Source organism: Pundamilia nyererei, unplaced genomic scaffold, assembly GCF_000239375.1.
Source record: "Pundamilia nyererei isolate P.nyererei 1_Seehausen unplaced genomic scaffold, PunNye1.0 scaffold00059, whole genome shotgun sequence".
In the NCBI taxonomy this organism is placed as follows: domain Eukaryota; kingdom Metazoa; phylum Chordata; class Actinopteri; order Cichliformes; family Cichlidae; genus Pundamilia; species Pundamilia nyererei.
The window spans coordinates 1,027,946-1,042,616 of record NW_005187460.1 but is presented as its reverse complement, the minus strand read 5'-3'; the positions used below and the strand labels follow the sequence as shown (position 1 = coordinate 1,042,616).

At 41.3% G+C, this 14,671-nt stretch overlaps 1 protein-coding gene across 2 annotated transcripts in view; it reads right to left on the bottom strand.

Annotated features, from left to right (window-relative positions):
• Nucleotides 1-14,671, bottom strand: part of LOC102204112 (Na(+)/H(+) exchange regulatory cofactor NHE-RF2) — a 39,497-nt gene that overhangs the window by 3,516 nt on the left and 21,310 nt on the right. For both annotated transcript variants that reach the window (XM_005734537.1, XM_005734538.1), the window contains exon 3: nt 5,961-6,182. In XM_005734537.1, coding sequence (XP_005734594.1) covers nt 5,961-6,182 — 222 coding nt within the window. The remainder of the gene's footprint in view (nt 1-5,960; nt 6,183-14,671) is intronic.

Genomic DNA, 14,671 nt, shown 5'->3' with positions numbered 1-14,671 from the left:
AAGGTTGATTTTGTTTAAAAGAATCATGCTTTTACATGTTATTCTTTTTAACTTTTCCATCCAGGCTTATGACAGCTTTAAACTGAATTTCTTAATAGTTAGCTATACAGTGAATAGTACTCTCTAATTTGTACTGAACACCTGCTAACCTTCTGACCCTTGAGTAAGTTACTATTCATGCTATTATGAAGACCTGTTTTGTAAACAGCTAATGCTCAGTCACAGTCCCAGCTACACGAGTAACTGTAACTATAACCAGCAACATGAAGTTATCTACACTCCCATGAAGTGTCTTTTGGGCAATCTGGGAAAATGGGATGGGAACACGGACAGCCCTCATTACAGTGTGGAGGTCCTTATTCAACTTTGTCATCACTGTCCCATAAAAAAAAATACACACAGATATGGCATGTATAGTTTGATGATTCAAGACTCCCTCAAAACATGATTTTCCTTGATTCGACCCAGGGTCATTTTGGGTCACTTTAGGAATAGTCATAAAATTTTAGCCTAAAGGAATGGCATTTAGGGTATTTTGACTTCTGCTGAAATGTCAGTTTTTAAGGGACAGTACAGTATAGAAGTCTGTGCTACCTCATTCAAACAGCAGGGGGAGCCATGCAGCCACAAACTAATTGCACAGAGTTTATTTTTCAGGGGGCCTGAAAAATGCAACAATTCTACTACCTTTTGAATTTCTGCAACGCAAAGCTTTTTTCTTTACATCTGTACGTACGTGTGGCCATGGATGCAGCGTGACGTAACAGTGTGGAAAGCACACATCCACATCTACTCTTGTGTGACGTCGCCCTTGCTTTCTACACTTCACTTGCATAACACAACAGTCTGTTGTTGCCTCATCTTATCTAGATGCTGTGTTTTGAAAACTTTGAGTAGACCGTGGCTTCTCAAAAGGCAGCAGTCGCGGCATGCCGAGTTAGTGTCGGTACACAATCAATTATTGATGGCTCTCCTTGGCTCTGGCTATAGTGCAAGTTTCAGGTGTCAGTGTACTGAAGGGAAATTTGTGTAAAATTTCACTGCTTATGATAGAGGAGGATGGAAAATTTGAGCTTTAAAAAATAAAACTGTAGACAAAAAGGTACAATATGACAGACCAGGAAACAGAAAATGAAGGGAAGGGCAAAGAGAGTAGATGGAAATGAAATGTAGAGAGAGCAGGATCAACAGATGGAAAAATGTGAACCTCTCTACATCAAAAAATCACAAATGCAGGACTTATGTCAGCCAGAGGGACAGACAGACAGTTTGAATCCGAGAGAACAAACATCTTTGTATTTGGCCAAACAACAGGTGTTGTGTCATGTTTCACAGACTTCATTAACAGTCCATCCCACACAAGACAATACACTCTGTTCTTTGCCCACTGAGCTCATTAATACAGGCTGTAGAAACGTGCAGAAGCTTATTTCTCATGGGACAAACCCTTGTGGGACCTCTTGATACTCTGACTGTGCGTTTCTGAGGTCCTGCTACCTGCAGTTCACGTTTTTCATGCTATTTGCACATGTGGGTCTAACCTTGGACTGATCGAAACAAACAATTTTAAATGCATCCACACATCTGAGAATATGACGCATGTGATACTGTGAGTGACTTTTAACACTTCTGTCCACGCAGAGTCCCAGGAGGGGATGCCGGACAAACAAACAAAGCATGAAATGTGATTTAGATGAATGTTTGCAAGTATTTTGCCTCAGATTAAGTCATGCTTGTAACAGATGTTAATGTAATTTACATAGAACAACAATTTTTAAAGTTTACCAGCTAAACAATCATTTCAATTGTTCCATTCAACTCAGTTTTGTTTATATAGCTGCAAACCATAGAAAAACACTTGCCTCAAGGTGTTTTACATCTACAATATTAGAACGAAAAGAAAACCTCCACAATCAGACGACCTCCTTTGAAGAAGCACTTGGTGACAGTGGAAAGAAAAAACTCCCTTTGAACAGGAAGTAACCTCCAGCAGTTCCAGACTCAGAGAGGGAGGATAAGGGGAAAGAGAAGAAACATACGAAGAGTGAAGTCTAAGCCTTAGTGGAACATAACTGAAACTAAGTTTGATCTAAAAGGAAGTTTTTAAGCCTTACTGGTCTGCCTTCTGAAACCAAACTGGGAGCTGCTTCTACAGGAAAGGGCCTGAAAGCTGAAGGATCTGACTAGGAGCAAAGTGCAAAGTGCTCTGTTAGGATAGTAGTGTAAGCGTTCCTTACAGCAACTTGAATCACATTTAAAATACCTTTACTTTTATTTTCAACATAGAAAACTCCAATGCCTTCATCAGGGAATTTAACAGGTTCCATGGACACAAGTTTGTAGTGATGTTACACCAATAGAAATCTTCTACCAGGAATTAGAGCGTAAGATTCCACCAGTGATCTTCACATCAAACTTGCACATGGTGTGGGAGTCAAGAAGGCACACATAGCTGCGTTTCCATTTTAAATGAGTAACTATAGGCAAACTAGGAGGTCCATGAGGCTGCACCTATCTATATGCAGCAAAAAACTGAGTGAGGCAGTTGGCGCAGAGACTGATGAGGCGTTCACTGGTGTCAGGGCTTCTGCCAGACATGGGCAGAAAGCTGAGCTCTCATCATAGTCTTAACACGCGTCCTGTGTAATGGGGCGTAGTGAGAGAAAAAGACGCCGGGAGATGGAGAAAGAGAGATCTGTCATGGTTGTTCACCTCTCTAACAAGCTGCTGACAGATAACACAAGCGCATCTTGATGCATGGTCAGAGACGGCTGTAATTATCAGGGTGCTCTCCCACACTAACTCACACAGCAGCCAACTAACTTCACAAAGACTCAGATTTGCTGATCCACAAACAACTCATACACTGAATTTGACAGGAAATTAAAAATAACTTTTTCTCTGCTCTGAATAAGCCCACAATACTGGCCGTGTTATTTCTATACCAATTAACCCTGCTCTTTACTCTGCATATGCATACGTATTCATAATTTCACTCAAGCGCTTTAAATTAGTAAGGTTGAGTACCATTCAACTTCATCTGTATATGAATGTTCATGTCTGTGAGTGTCCCTCGGTTTCTGTCTCCATGGAGAAGGGAGGTGGAGGACAGTCAGTGCCTTCGTTGACCTGCTACAGGATGTTCCCACACTCTCTCTCCAGCCATCTAATTTTCCAGTGAAGCATCAGCGCACTTTATTTTCTAATGATAAGCACGTTGCCAGCACAAACTCGCCTCTTGCTAACTTTGGTGAACAGCAACTCTGCTCTGCTCGTTTAGGTTTGCATGAAGACTGGAGAAAAAGGGCAAAACTCACTTTAAGCATTCTGGAATATCCATGCATTTCCTTAAACTCCAACTAAGGTTGTGGAAGGGCTCGATTGAGAGAGACATGGGTTGTCAGTCTGTGGTAGGGTTAACGCAGAAAAGCAGACCCCCCCATTCACGCTGACGCCTACACCCAATTTAGAATCACTAATGAACCCAACATGGATGTCTTTGGGTTGTGGGAGGAAGTCAGAGCATTTGGAGGAAACCCACGCAGGCACTGGAAGAACATACAAACTCCATAAACAAAGGTCCCAGCTGACCAAGAACTTTCTTACTGTGAGGCGACAGTGCTAAAAAACTGCACCACCGAATCTGCTCTAATGGCATATTGTGATTTTTATGCTTAGGATTGCCAGTACATTCAAATTAAATATGTGTCATAACTGCTAACTGGCTGATGGGGCTCTCTTCATCTAACTCTTCTACCCATCGTAATACACCACCTTATTTACTTAGGAGGAAGTATATCTGCGAGCTATCAACTGAAACCAGGAGCTACAAAAGCATCAGTATGTTTCGCTAGATTTTAGCTTCGTTTAACTTTTCTATCAGAGCCTGTTGGAGTCCTGTTTGATGTAATGTGCTGCACTCTAGTCTCAACCCTGATATAGAGCCGGAGAGGTCAAAGGTCATGAGAATGGAGGGTGAATGCTGTGTGAGTGTGTACACTCCGATGAAGAACGACTTATAATGATGATGATGTTTCAGTAGCGTGGATTTTGGTTAATCTAGGGGAAAGTTCACCAAACATCCGTGAACTTTCTAACCAGTTTCCTCACTCCGGTGGAAATCTGAAATAATTATGTTGTTTTTCTTTTTTGCACATGCATCTTCATTTTCTGCTGCATTCTTTCTTTGCTATCCACCTCACTCAGTTTCTTTCTACATGTTATTGAGGGAGCACGTATACGCTCCGTATTGTTTCGTGTCTCAGCTCAAAGTGATTTATAGCAGATCCTCCTCTCCCCTGAGACCACCCTGCTCTGCCTCACCAGTTTGACACAGTGAAGCTCGAGTTCAGGCTGCAGGTCCTGTTATCCTTAGAAACACAAACGTGTAACGCCCGCCGTTTTAATTACAGCCAGGGTCACATCTGTATTTGATCACATGTGTGAGACTGCTCTCAAATCCTGAAGCCTTTGTTTAAAAATAACAACTAATGAAAAATCTCCATTTTATACCATTTAAAATGGTTTATTGCTGAATTTTGAATGTTTCCGATAAGGTGGCGAATGTCTTGTGTACAAATACTCTAAATCAAATGGATTTTTTCAAATGCAAACATAATGTAAAGTCACCCATCTGCTTCTAGTGATGAGGGAACAGCTACGAAGAAAGTCATGCGAAGTGTTTTGGTATGATTTTCTTACGAAAGAGGCCTTTTGGAGTTCTTATAATCTTCCGTGACGGGAATGCAGTATGCATCACCAGTAATTAACTCATCAGTGTGCGTCTACGTGCTTTAAAATATCCTCACTTGTTTTTCTGGTCTGCTGTGCCCACGCCAAAAAACCTCTCACACAATAATTACTTAATATGTTGTTCTGGAAATTTTGCACCTTAGATTGCTTAAGGACACTTCTTTGACCTGCTAAACTTTACTAACTTCACTCATTCAGCATGCAAGTCTATCAATGTCCTAAAAGTATCTGTTTGGGGACTGTGCACAACCTTCAACTTAGGCTATATCCAGTTAACCAATTTCAAAATCTCACATGGTCAGGGATGTTGTCATCATACTGTTCATGTCTGAATAACTTAATTTTCTTCACAAACACATACACCTGTAAAAACTGGACTTTCCTACCTTTAAAGAGGAAAAATTTACTGGACAATGTGATTTTTCTGGATTGCACTGAATTGTATATAATATTCAGTGCCGTGTGTAGTGCGTTCCCAAGTCACAAATTACTGTAATCACATTACACTTTTCAGTAACACGTTGTTGTAGTAAATTAAGTAATTACATTACAATAATACTTATGTGTTTTTCTTGTGTTACTTGGTTCTTCAGTCATCTGCATGTTGGGCTTGGAGGAGGTAAATGGTGGAGAGGTCTACAGCTTTTGAGGACTGAAGATTAACTTTATTTTTATTGCACGAAAGGACAAGATGTTGAAATGCAAAGTGAGTCCAGGACAGACAAACTGGATGATGCTACTAACACAGATAGAACCCAGAGTGATGTTAAAGCTGAACGTATGGCAACTCCAAACCAGCAAACCAGGCCCTGAACTTCAACGGGCGTCAGTCGGAGCTGCAGCCTCCATTTCTACCTGTACATCTACAGTAGAATCACCATGACGATCGCTTTGAAGTCTAAAGGGAGGGGCGGCAAAACCACCAACACAAAGAAAAGATTTGCTTTGTGTTTCTGGTTTTTATGGTCATGCATTCAAAACTGAAAGAAAGACTGTGTGTGCATCTTGTTTAGAATAGTTACTTGCGTGGTCTGTGGAACTGGTAACTATACAACATTGCATTTCAGGTCATTTATAGAGTAATGTAACAGATTACTTCATGTAGTGAGTAATTAAGTAACATTACTGCATTGCTTTCAAGAACAGTTACAAGTAATGTGTTGCACTTTACATTTCTGAGTAATATTACAGATACAAAGACTCCACACCTCTATGAGTCTGTCTTGAGGCTGGAGCCCGGCACGGTCTGCAGGTGACCCGGGGTCCAGGGAGCGGATGTACTGTCCGGGCCGCGACCGATCACTGTGAAGGTTGAAGCCGTAGCCCATCTCTGACCGCACCAGGTGGCAGAGACGTGGAGCGAGCTCGGATGGGTTGACCTGGGGCCTCGACTGGGACTCGGGCTGGGTTTGAGCTTCAGCCTGGGCCTCCTGCAAGTGAATGGGAAAAAGATGTTTGTTCGCCTGCTTTGCATAACACACAATACAATTAATCTACACTGTCAGTTAAGGGAAACCCTCAACAGAGACTAGAAAAAGAACTGGTGACTTGACACTTGACACATCACTCATTTTAAAAGGCCATGCTTTGACAAGTTGTGTTGCCTGAGGACATGGCTATTGCAGTAGTGCTGGTACAATCAAATAGTGTGCATGAATATTTGTAACTGTACGCCATTCTTTGTGGCCCTTCTATTACAGATGTGTTAGCAACAACTGTAGGAACTTAATACTGTACTCAACCAGCACAATTTACTTGACATAGTCAGCCACACACACACATTTTAAACTAATGACTCACAGCCATATTGCTAACAGCCAAACCACATCCATAGCTACAGTTAGAGTCATAATCACAGCTACAGTCACGGAAGCAGCAGTTGGTAATAAGCTGGCAAACTAGTTTGTTAACATTTAAACTTCAATGACACAGCTAAAGGATCAGACAGTGGTTACAACCAGCAACGGTCTGCTGTATCGTAACGCAGCTTTCTTCATGCAGGAAATACAACATCAGCTATGGCTTTCTTTCTGTGAAGCAACTATCGAACCAATTTGAGGTGATTTGAGCTTTGTTACATGGGGTGTTATCCTGCTGGAAGCAGCCGTCAAAAGATGTGTACACTGTGGTCATAAATGGATGGACATGGTCAGCTATAATGCTCATATAGGCTGTGGTGTTTAACAAATGGACAGTTGGTACTAAGGGGTCCCAAAGTGGGCCAAGAAAATATCCACAACGCTATTATTGCTGCCATGTGATTGGCTAATTATTATGCATTTGTGTTAACACACAGTTGAACAGGTGTACCTAAAAAAATGGCTCGTGAGTGTATATACCATAGGAATAGAAAAAAAAGTGAAAAAATATAAATTGCCAACAGCTATCAGTTCATGATGTCAGAAAACAATAAAAAGTGTGAACAATAAAACATGTGAGCATCAGAGAGAGAGATGAGATCAATCGCAGCTGATGTTTGGTCTGCAGAGAAGTTACATCACAGCAGTGGTATTTATGTAGGGATATATGTACAGTGGTTCATATGTAAATGTAAAAAAAGATGTAATCCATCAAAGTAACACGCTCCTTTCTGCAGACCATGTGATGATTTTCAGAAGCCGGTAACTAAACACGCTCCACCAACTTTCCTCTCCACTGTGTGAATATTTTATACATAAAAAGCGATGCTTAAATTCAGTCGTAATTTAATCATACTCACCGCGTTACGTTTTGAATAGTTCCGGCTGATTTTTTTGTTGGTTAACATAACAATAACCTCCTTTTCATGTATCACCATTCACTCGTTTAATAGGATGTCTGATTTTATTATAAGATTTCAATCTGGACTGAAAATGTCCATTTGCAGCATATCTCTGACTAATAGCCTGGGTGAAGACATTTATAGAACCTGTATAATTGTGCCTTGAGTTCTACAGTGTGATCATGCTGATTTACCCTCCTACACACCCAGGAGAGAAATGTGCTGCGAGAGGGATGGCCAGCTCCATAACCCCTGCTGATATTAGCGTTGAGATAACAGACAGGCTGAGCTGGAGTCCACATAATGTACACACGCTGTGTTCACATGATGTAGCTCCAGCCACATTACGCAACTTGAGAAGCCTTTTGCTTTCACTGCATATGCAAAAACTAAGATCACGGTCCAGCTTGCGCCGGCTATAAATACATATGGAGCATGTGGGCAGGGTGAGAGAGAAAAGAGACAAAGGTAGTATGGTGTGTTAACAGGAGATGATGGTTGATGACAGCTTCTTCTTTTCTTTTTTTTCCCCTATTTTCTAACTCGTCACTCATTTCCATTCAACTTCCTGGACATTAACGCAAACGGCTCCCGAGAACATGAATCTCCACAGCAGTTCACACCAAGAAAGACCTCAAAAATAACAAAGATGGCAACATATAATTTCAGTTCAGGCGCAGAATTCTTTAGGGCAGCAGTGATCTGGGCAGCTTGCCATTAGATGGAGGGAGAAAGAGAAGAGAAGGGAGTAAGAACTGACAAACAATGGAATAATTCACAGTCCTCTGTTTCCTGGCTGGAGAGGAAGTGCCTGGGTTGGGCAGCTGGGGCGGACTGTCCAAGGGAGAGAAAAAATATTTGCAATATCGAATGCATTACTATCCTGGGATGTAGGCAAAGGGAATTAACAAGAAAATGACAGAACGGAGGAGAGGAGGAAGGCTGAGAGAGAAGTGAATGAGTGAGCGTGCATGTGTGGGAGGGATAGAAAATTAGATGCAGTGAGAGGGCTGGGAAATAAAGTTCAAGAAAAAAGAGAGACAGGCAACTTAAGAATATGCAGAGCTAACACATAAACACAGAGTGCTAAGAGAAATCATGATGACAGAAGTTTCCAGTAAGACACGATGGCGAGGTCTGCAGTGGAACTCCTCTAACATAAACACTGAGAGGAGCACAGCTGGGAGTTATTAGGTCGGGGGAGACGTAAGCGCCTGCCAATCTAACCTCCAACCGCCTCCCAGTGCCTGTCTGCACCCCACTAATCACCCCCTGGGGTCTGTGCCATCTCTTGAACTCCGTGTCCTCAGCATAGTGTGCATTCAGGACACTTTATTTTGGCGCTGTGGGTTTCTTCTGCATAAAACTAAGAGCACAGGTTAGCTGCACGCCTCACTCACGTGTATGTGTGTGTACTCCGCTCCACATCGAGGAAGATTAATTTGGGCAAGAGGAAATTGTAAAGGACGGAGGCGCTGATTTGAAAGATTCGAAGGGTGATAGCCAAAAGGCTCGGAGGGCTTTAAGTTACCACACAACCTTGCCAAAATCGCAGGCAAACAAATGAAATGTAGCCACTGTGTTTGTTTGAACTGTGGGTGCTGAAAACTTGATGGTTTTTGGAGAAAATATTTTGATGAGAGAGAGAAAAATGAGATGTAATGTTCTTATTTTTTGTCAGCAAACTAGCTTGTCATCAGGAAAGTTATCAGCATTGGACATTTTGTTTTTCAAAACAGAGTGCCACATGGGAGGAGAAGCGATAGGAAATGCTGGAAAAAAGCAGAGAGACCATGTAACTACAAGTTCATGGAAAATGACCAGGCTGCTTTTCTATAAGGAATATGGAATATTCCACTCTTACTGCTGTACATTAAACATGACATGCAAACGCATACTGACCTGAGCATCCTGACTGTGACTTCCTGAGACGATTTGCTGTCAAAGGGCCGAGTGCCCTCCAAAGGATTGCATTAGTTAGGGTACACAATGACACAATGACATTTTGCTGGTCTCAGTAGATGCATGTGTGGGTGAATACCCAAGTCATTTCTTTAACTCTGTAATTGGGTTTATTTTGATTGCACTAAAAGTTTGAGGGCTGAACTTTTTTTTGTTTAATGTATGAGATGACATGCCAGAGCTGGTTCACTTTATTTTCTTATGCATATTTTTTCCATTAGTAGCTTTTGCCCAGTTAGTTCCATATTTTGTACAATAGATTTATTTACTGGTGAACAGATTCATTAGCCATCGGTAGCTCAGTTTGTCCTTCGAGACAAATTGTGTCACTTGGGAGCCGTCTTAGTAGCTCAAAATGGATAGTGACATATAAACTGCATATACAAAAACACTTGTCAAGTCTAATTAAAAACACTTTAACCTAAAATCTGGTCATTTTATTGCAGGTTATACTTAATGCATGTGCAAGTTATGTAACATACGATGGTTGTCCATGACTTGGCAGGGCTGAGTTTGATTCATGGCTCTCCCATGACTTCCAGCCCATGTTTCCTCAGGCTAGAAAACTGCCACTTTGTGTCTTTGAGACGCCTGCAGTTTAACTATTTGGTGTGTGTCTTCTGGCTTCCTTGACAGACATAGTTGTGTATCATTTGCATAGCAATAAAAATGTATGCATTGCCTGATACTGATGATACTGCCTGGGGGAAGCATAATAATGTAGAGTGAACTGGTCCTAGCACAGAACCTTGTGGAACTCCATAATTAACCTGTGTGTGTAAGGACTCGTCATTTACATGAACAAATTAGAGCTCGTTAGATAGACATGATTCAAACCATTGCAGTGCAGTTGCTTTAATTCTTATGACATGAATCTCTGTAATAAACTATTGTGGTCGACAGTATTGAACACAGCACTGAGGTCTAGCAGGACAAGTGCAGAGACGAGTCCAACGTCAGAGCACTAAATCAGTGGAAGGTCTGAGAAATCAGAGAGAAACGCTGAGTAACTGTAACTTCCTGGATTCTTGCTGCCTGCCTGGCCTCAGCTCCTTGCAGTTAATTGTAATTTTTACATAAGGAGGATTTGTTTTTTTAAAACCTTGGGTTAGATTGAGGCCCCTATGTTAGCAGTCTTCACAAATAAAGCTCTATTTCTCTACCTGAAAGTAGATATTTTTTTTCTCCCCAGAAAATGACTGAAGTCAAGACAAAATTAGCCAAAAAAAGGCAGCACTAAGCTGTGTTCTGGGGTCTTCTCACCATTTCATATGTATATGTGGAAAGCTGTAGATGGTGAGAACAGCTGCAAGACCCAACACAGAACAGAGGATGCATCAGTGATAACAGACACTGTCACTGATACAGCCGGAAAGGTGAAGCTGGGGTGGAGGTGGGTTGCAAAACAGCTTGCAGGTTCACAAGTAACTGTGCAGCTTAAAGCAGCTTAAATATCACGCAAGATATGCGATTTGCCAGAGGGATGCACGGAAGGATATCAGATGAACTATCAGCTCATGTGGGCTTGCAATGAAAGCAACTAATCTGTCTGGATTGTGCATGAGCTTGACTTTATGGCCAGCCTGAACAATGCTACGATTTTAAGGTTAAACCATTATCACTTATATTGGTTTTCACAACACAGGTTATATCGCAAAACGTTATCACTGATCTCCAAAACAGTGTGCACTTTAATGGGAGCAGTTTGAAGTTTGGCAGACTAAGAAAGAAGACACACCAGTTTACATGTTTAATTGGTTTATGTGCACAGATGCTTCTCCATATTTTCCTCCTTGCAGTGACTACTGAAAGTGGCATTGGCAGGTGTTGAAACTAGATCGCAGCTTGTTGAATAATTGAGCAGCGGCCTGCTGCGATGGATGGATCATGACCGGTTGTTAACCCTTTCACAGCCAGGGTGTGTGTTTGGGTCATGCCTACGTGTGTGCACTGCTATACCTGCCCTAGATTTCCTACAAAGAAACTTTAGATCCCCTGTGTGTGTGCATCAAGTGGCTTCCGTAGAGATTATTGTAAACTTAATAGCCTCTTTATAAGTCAGTCAGCCCTTTGAACCGTGAGACAAAAGAATGCAGTCTTTCATGCTGAATTTGTATTGCTAAGACAGATGTGGGAAGCTCTGAAATATGACAAGTGTCATGAAATTAAATAATAACGATATTCAGCTTATCATGTTTGTAAAACAAGCACACCCACTATTGTTGATAAATAGGGTGTCTACTGACCAAAGACATTACAATTGCATTTGGAAAAATAAATTTCCACATGAATCTGTGCAAACCTGTTAGAAACTAACTGCACTGCCAGATGCTGCTAATCAAATGAACTTGATTAACTGATCATCAGCAAATGCGAGCACCTCTTTTAAAGCACAGGCTTTGCAGTTTGCAGGTCTGGAAGATTCAGGGGTGTGTTAATATGATGGCACAATCTTCTTAGGCGTGGACATCCCAACAAATTCCCCCCAAGGTGAAACTGTGCAATGCTGAAGGAAACTGCAAAAAAAGAAGCTGTATCTAAGGCTTGTTCCGGAATTTACGTTTCCCAATTTTGCTTTAAGTTATAAAGTTATTTACATATGGCCTAATTATGATCCTTATTGCTTCTTTTAGAGAGGAGCGGTGCTTCAAAGGATAGTTGCAGATTTCTGTCAGAATCTGCAGATTTTACAGTACAAATAAAATGTTCAAATTTCTCCAACGTTGTCTTCCCAACAGTTTCACGGGATGGCCAGGAAGCATTCGCGATGTCTTCTCTGGCGTCTGTCTTGTGTCAGTGACGTAAAAGACTGATTTAATGCAACATGAACATTCAAACAGCAGTCGCTTTCTACAACATCAGATATGTATCGGTACCACATACGAAAGTGACCCAGATCGGATTTGAAAATATCGGATTTGTGCCGTTCACACTGTCATACTATGATCGGATATGGGTCACATAGGGTCAAAAAAGTTGGATTGATGCGCTTTCGCCTGCAGTGTGAACGTAGCCTAAGACTCTACTGACCTCGACTAGTATGCTACATGTTAAAGTTCATGACAGTTCAAAAAGATAGAAAAAGACTGAACAAGTACAACTTGTTTGGGAAGGCTGGCAGGCAAATGCTTCTTCTTGCTTAAAAAAAAACATGGCAGCATGGCTTAGCTTTGCAAAGCTGCATCTGAACAAACCACAACTCTGAAACAATGTCGTTTAGACAGAGCATACCAAAGTGGAGATGTTTGGCTGTAATGCACACCGCCATGTTTGGTGAAAACCAAACACAGCATATCAGCACAAACACCTAATGCCAACTGTCAACCTGGTGGTGGAGGTGTGATGATTTGGGCTTGTTTTGAAGCCAGACAACCTGGGAACCTTTGAGTCACTGATTAAACCATGAACTCCTCTGTGTGCCAAAGCACTGTAGAGTGAAATCAGCCAACTAAAACTGGGCCAATCTTTGGACATGCACCAGGACAATGATCCCAAGTACAGCAGCAGATCTACAGCAGAATGGCTGAAAAAGAAAAGAATCAAGGTGTTGCATGGCCTAGTCAAAGATCAGACCTCAACCTGACTGATATTTGGTTGCAGGATCTAAAGAGAACTGTGAATAAACAATACCTGCAAACCTCAGTGAACTGAAGCAACACTGAATTAAAGAGTGGGCCAAAATTCCTCCACAATGATGTGAGAGAATGATAAAAGTAATACACAAAACAATGACTTCAAGTTACGGCTGCTGAAAGTGGTTCTACAAGGTTTTACAGAACTGCACAGAATCCCGTGAAAACGTTTAATTTTTTAATGACTGCACTTGTGCATCTATCAAATGTCAGTAATGGTTCAAATAAAACTGAACTTTAGAACAAGTTTATGGAAAAAATTGACATTCCGACAAAAAATACAATCTGGAACTAAACTAAATGTGCAGCTTATTTTTTCTTTTCCGTGGCCTTGGTGTAATTTATTTTATGACTTTCCATAACCCGACCAGAGTTCTTTCATGACCTAAAAAACTGTATCCCAGTTTGTTGTTGTTACTCCTCAGCTTGGAAACATTTTCACTGGAGTCGACAGTCTGTTTTCCAGCTGGGCATGCAACGCAGAAAATACCATAAGTGTTCAAAACACAAGAAAGCACCTCTGCTGTAATCATGTAGCAGCTGACCACTTAAAAAAAAGAAAAAGTTTGCATGTTTTCATACATAAGTATCTATGAGATTACATCAAAAAATACTCTAGTATAAGCAGCAATGTGCACAGCACAAGGAAGGAGCTGCTGCTCTTGTTTCCATGCATGCTTGTCCTTCGTCATCTGGGGAGGATCCTCACTTTTTTTTTTTTTTTTAGCATGGAAAGATTTTTATCAGGGGTGTTTTGGAGACATCAATCATGCAATGAATTTGACACCCGTTGGAGCCATGGAAAGAAATGCCTGCCTTTGTTTGTTCACTTTACTCGATAATAGCCACAATGATCTTTGTGTGCCACTGAGCATTTAACTATTTATTGTTCATCTTGATCCTGTCCTTGTTTTAATAGGCCTGCAGACATATTTACTTGACAAGTAGGAAAAGCCCCAGAGTTCCTGATAACCCTGTTCTGTTTAACTGCAGAAGTAATTAATTGCATTGTTGTACCGTGACATGGCATAATATGCCTGCGGTGAGAAAAAGAGGCCCTGCTGGGGCAGATAAAGTTTTCTTTAATGAATTGCGTTAGCGGGAAAGAGGTTAGTGGACAGCCATTTAGCTCAGGCTTGGCTTTCACTCTGACCTTTGTGGCCGACACCAAAACCTGCCTGTTTTATACCACGTGTTACAGTCTTGTTGATAATACATGTGTTGCTGAGGTCTTCTTCATTAAACCGAATCATGATTTACACACTTAGTTACATGGGTTAATAAATAAATGACATCATTGCTGAGTGAAATCCCCTCGAGTGGACACTGAAGCCAGAGTTGACCCAAATCTAACTTAAAATAATGTTCTACGACATTACATGCAAACACATGGGACTGATGCCATGGTTGACAAACAGGGACATAGAGACGGCAGAGGAACTAGTGGAGGCAATTCCTTCAATCAGGGCGCCTCAGTAACATGTTAAGTAACCTCACAGGACTAGATACAAGACTAACTATTGTGGACACACAGGTATAGAATCGAATATATATATATATATAT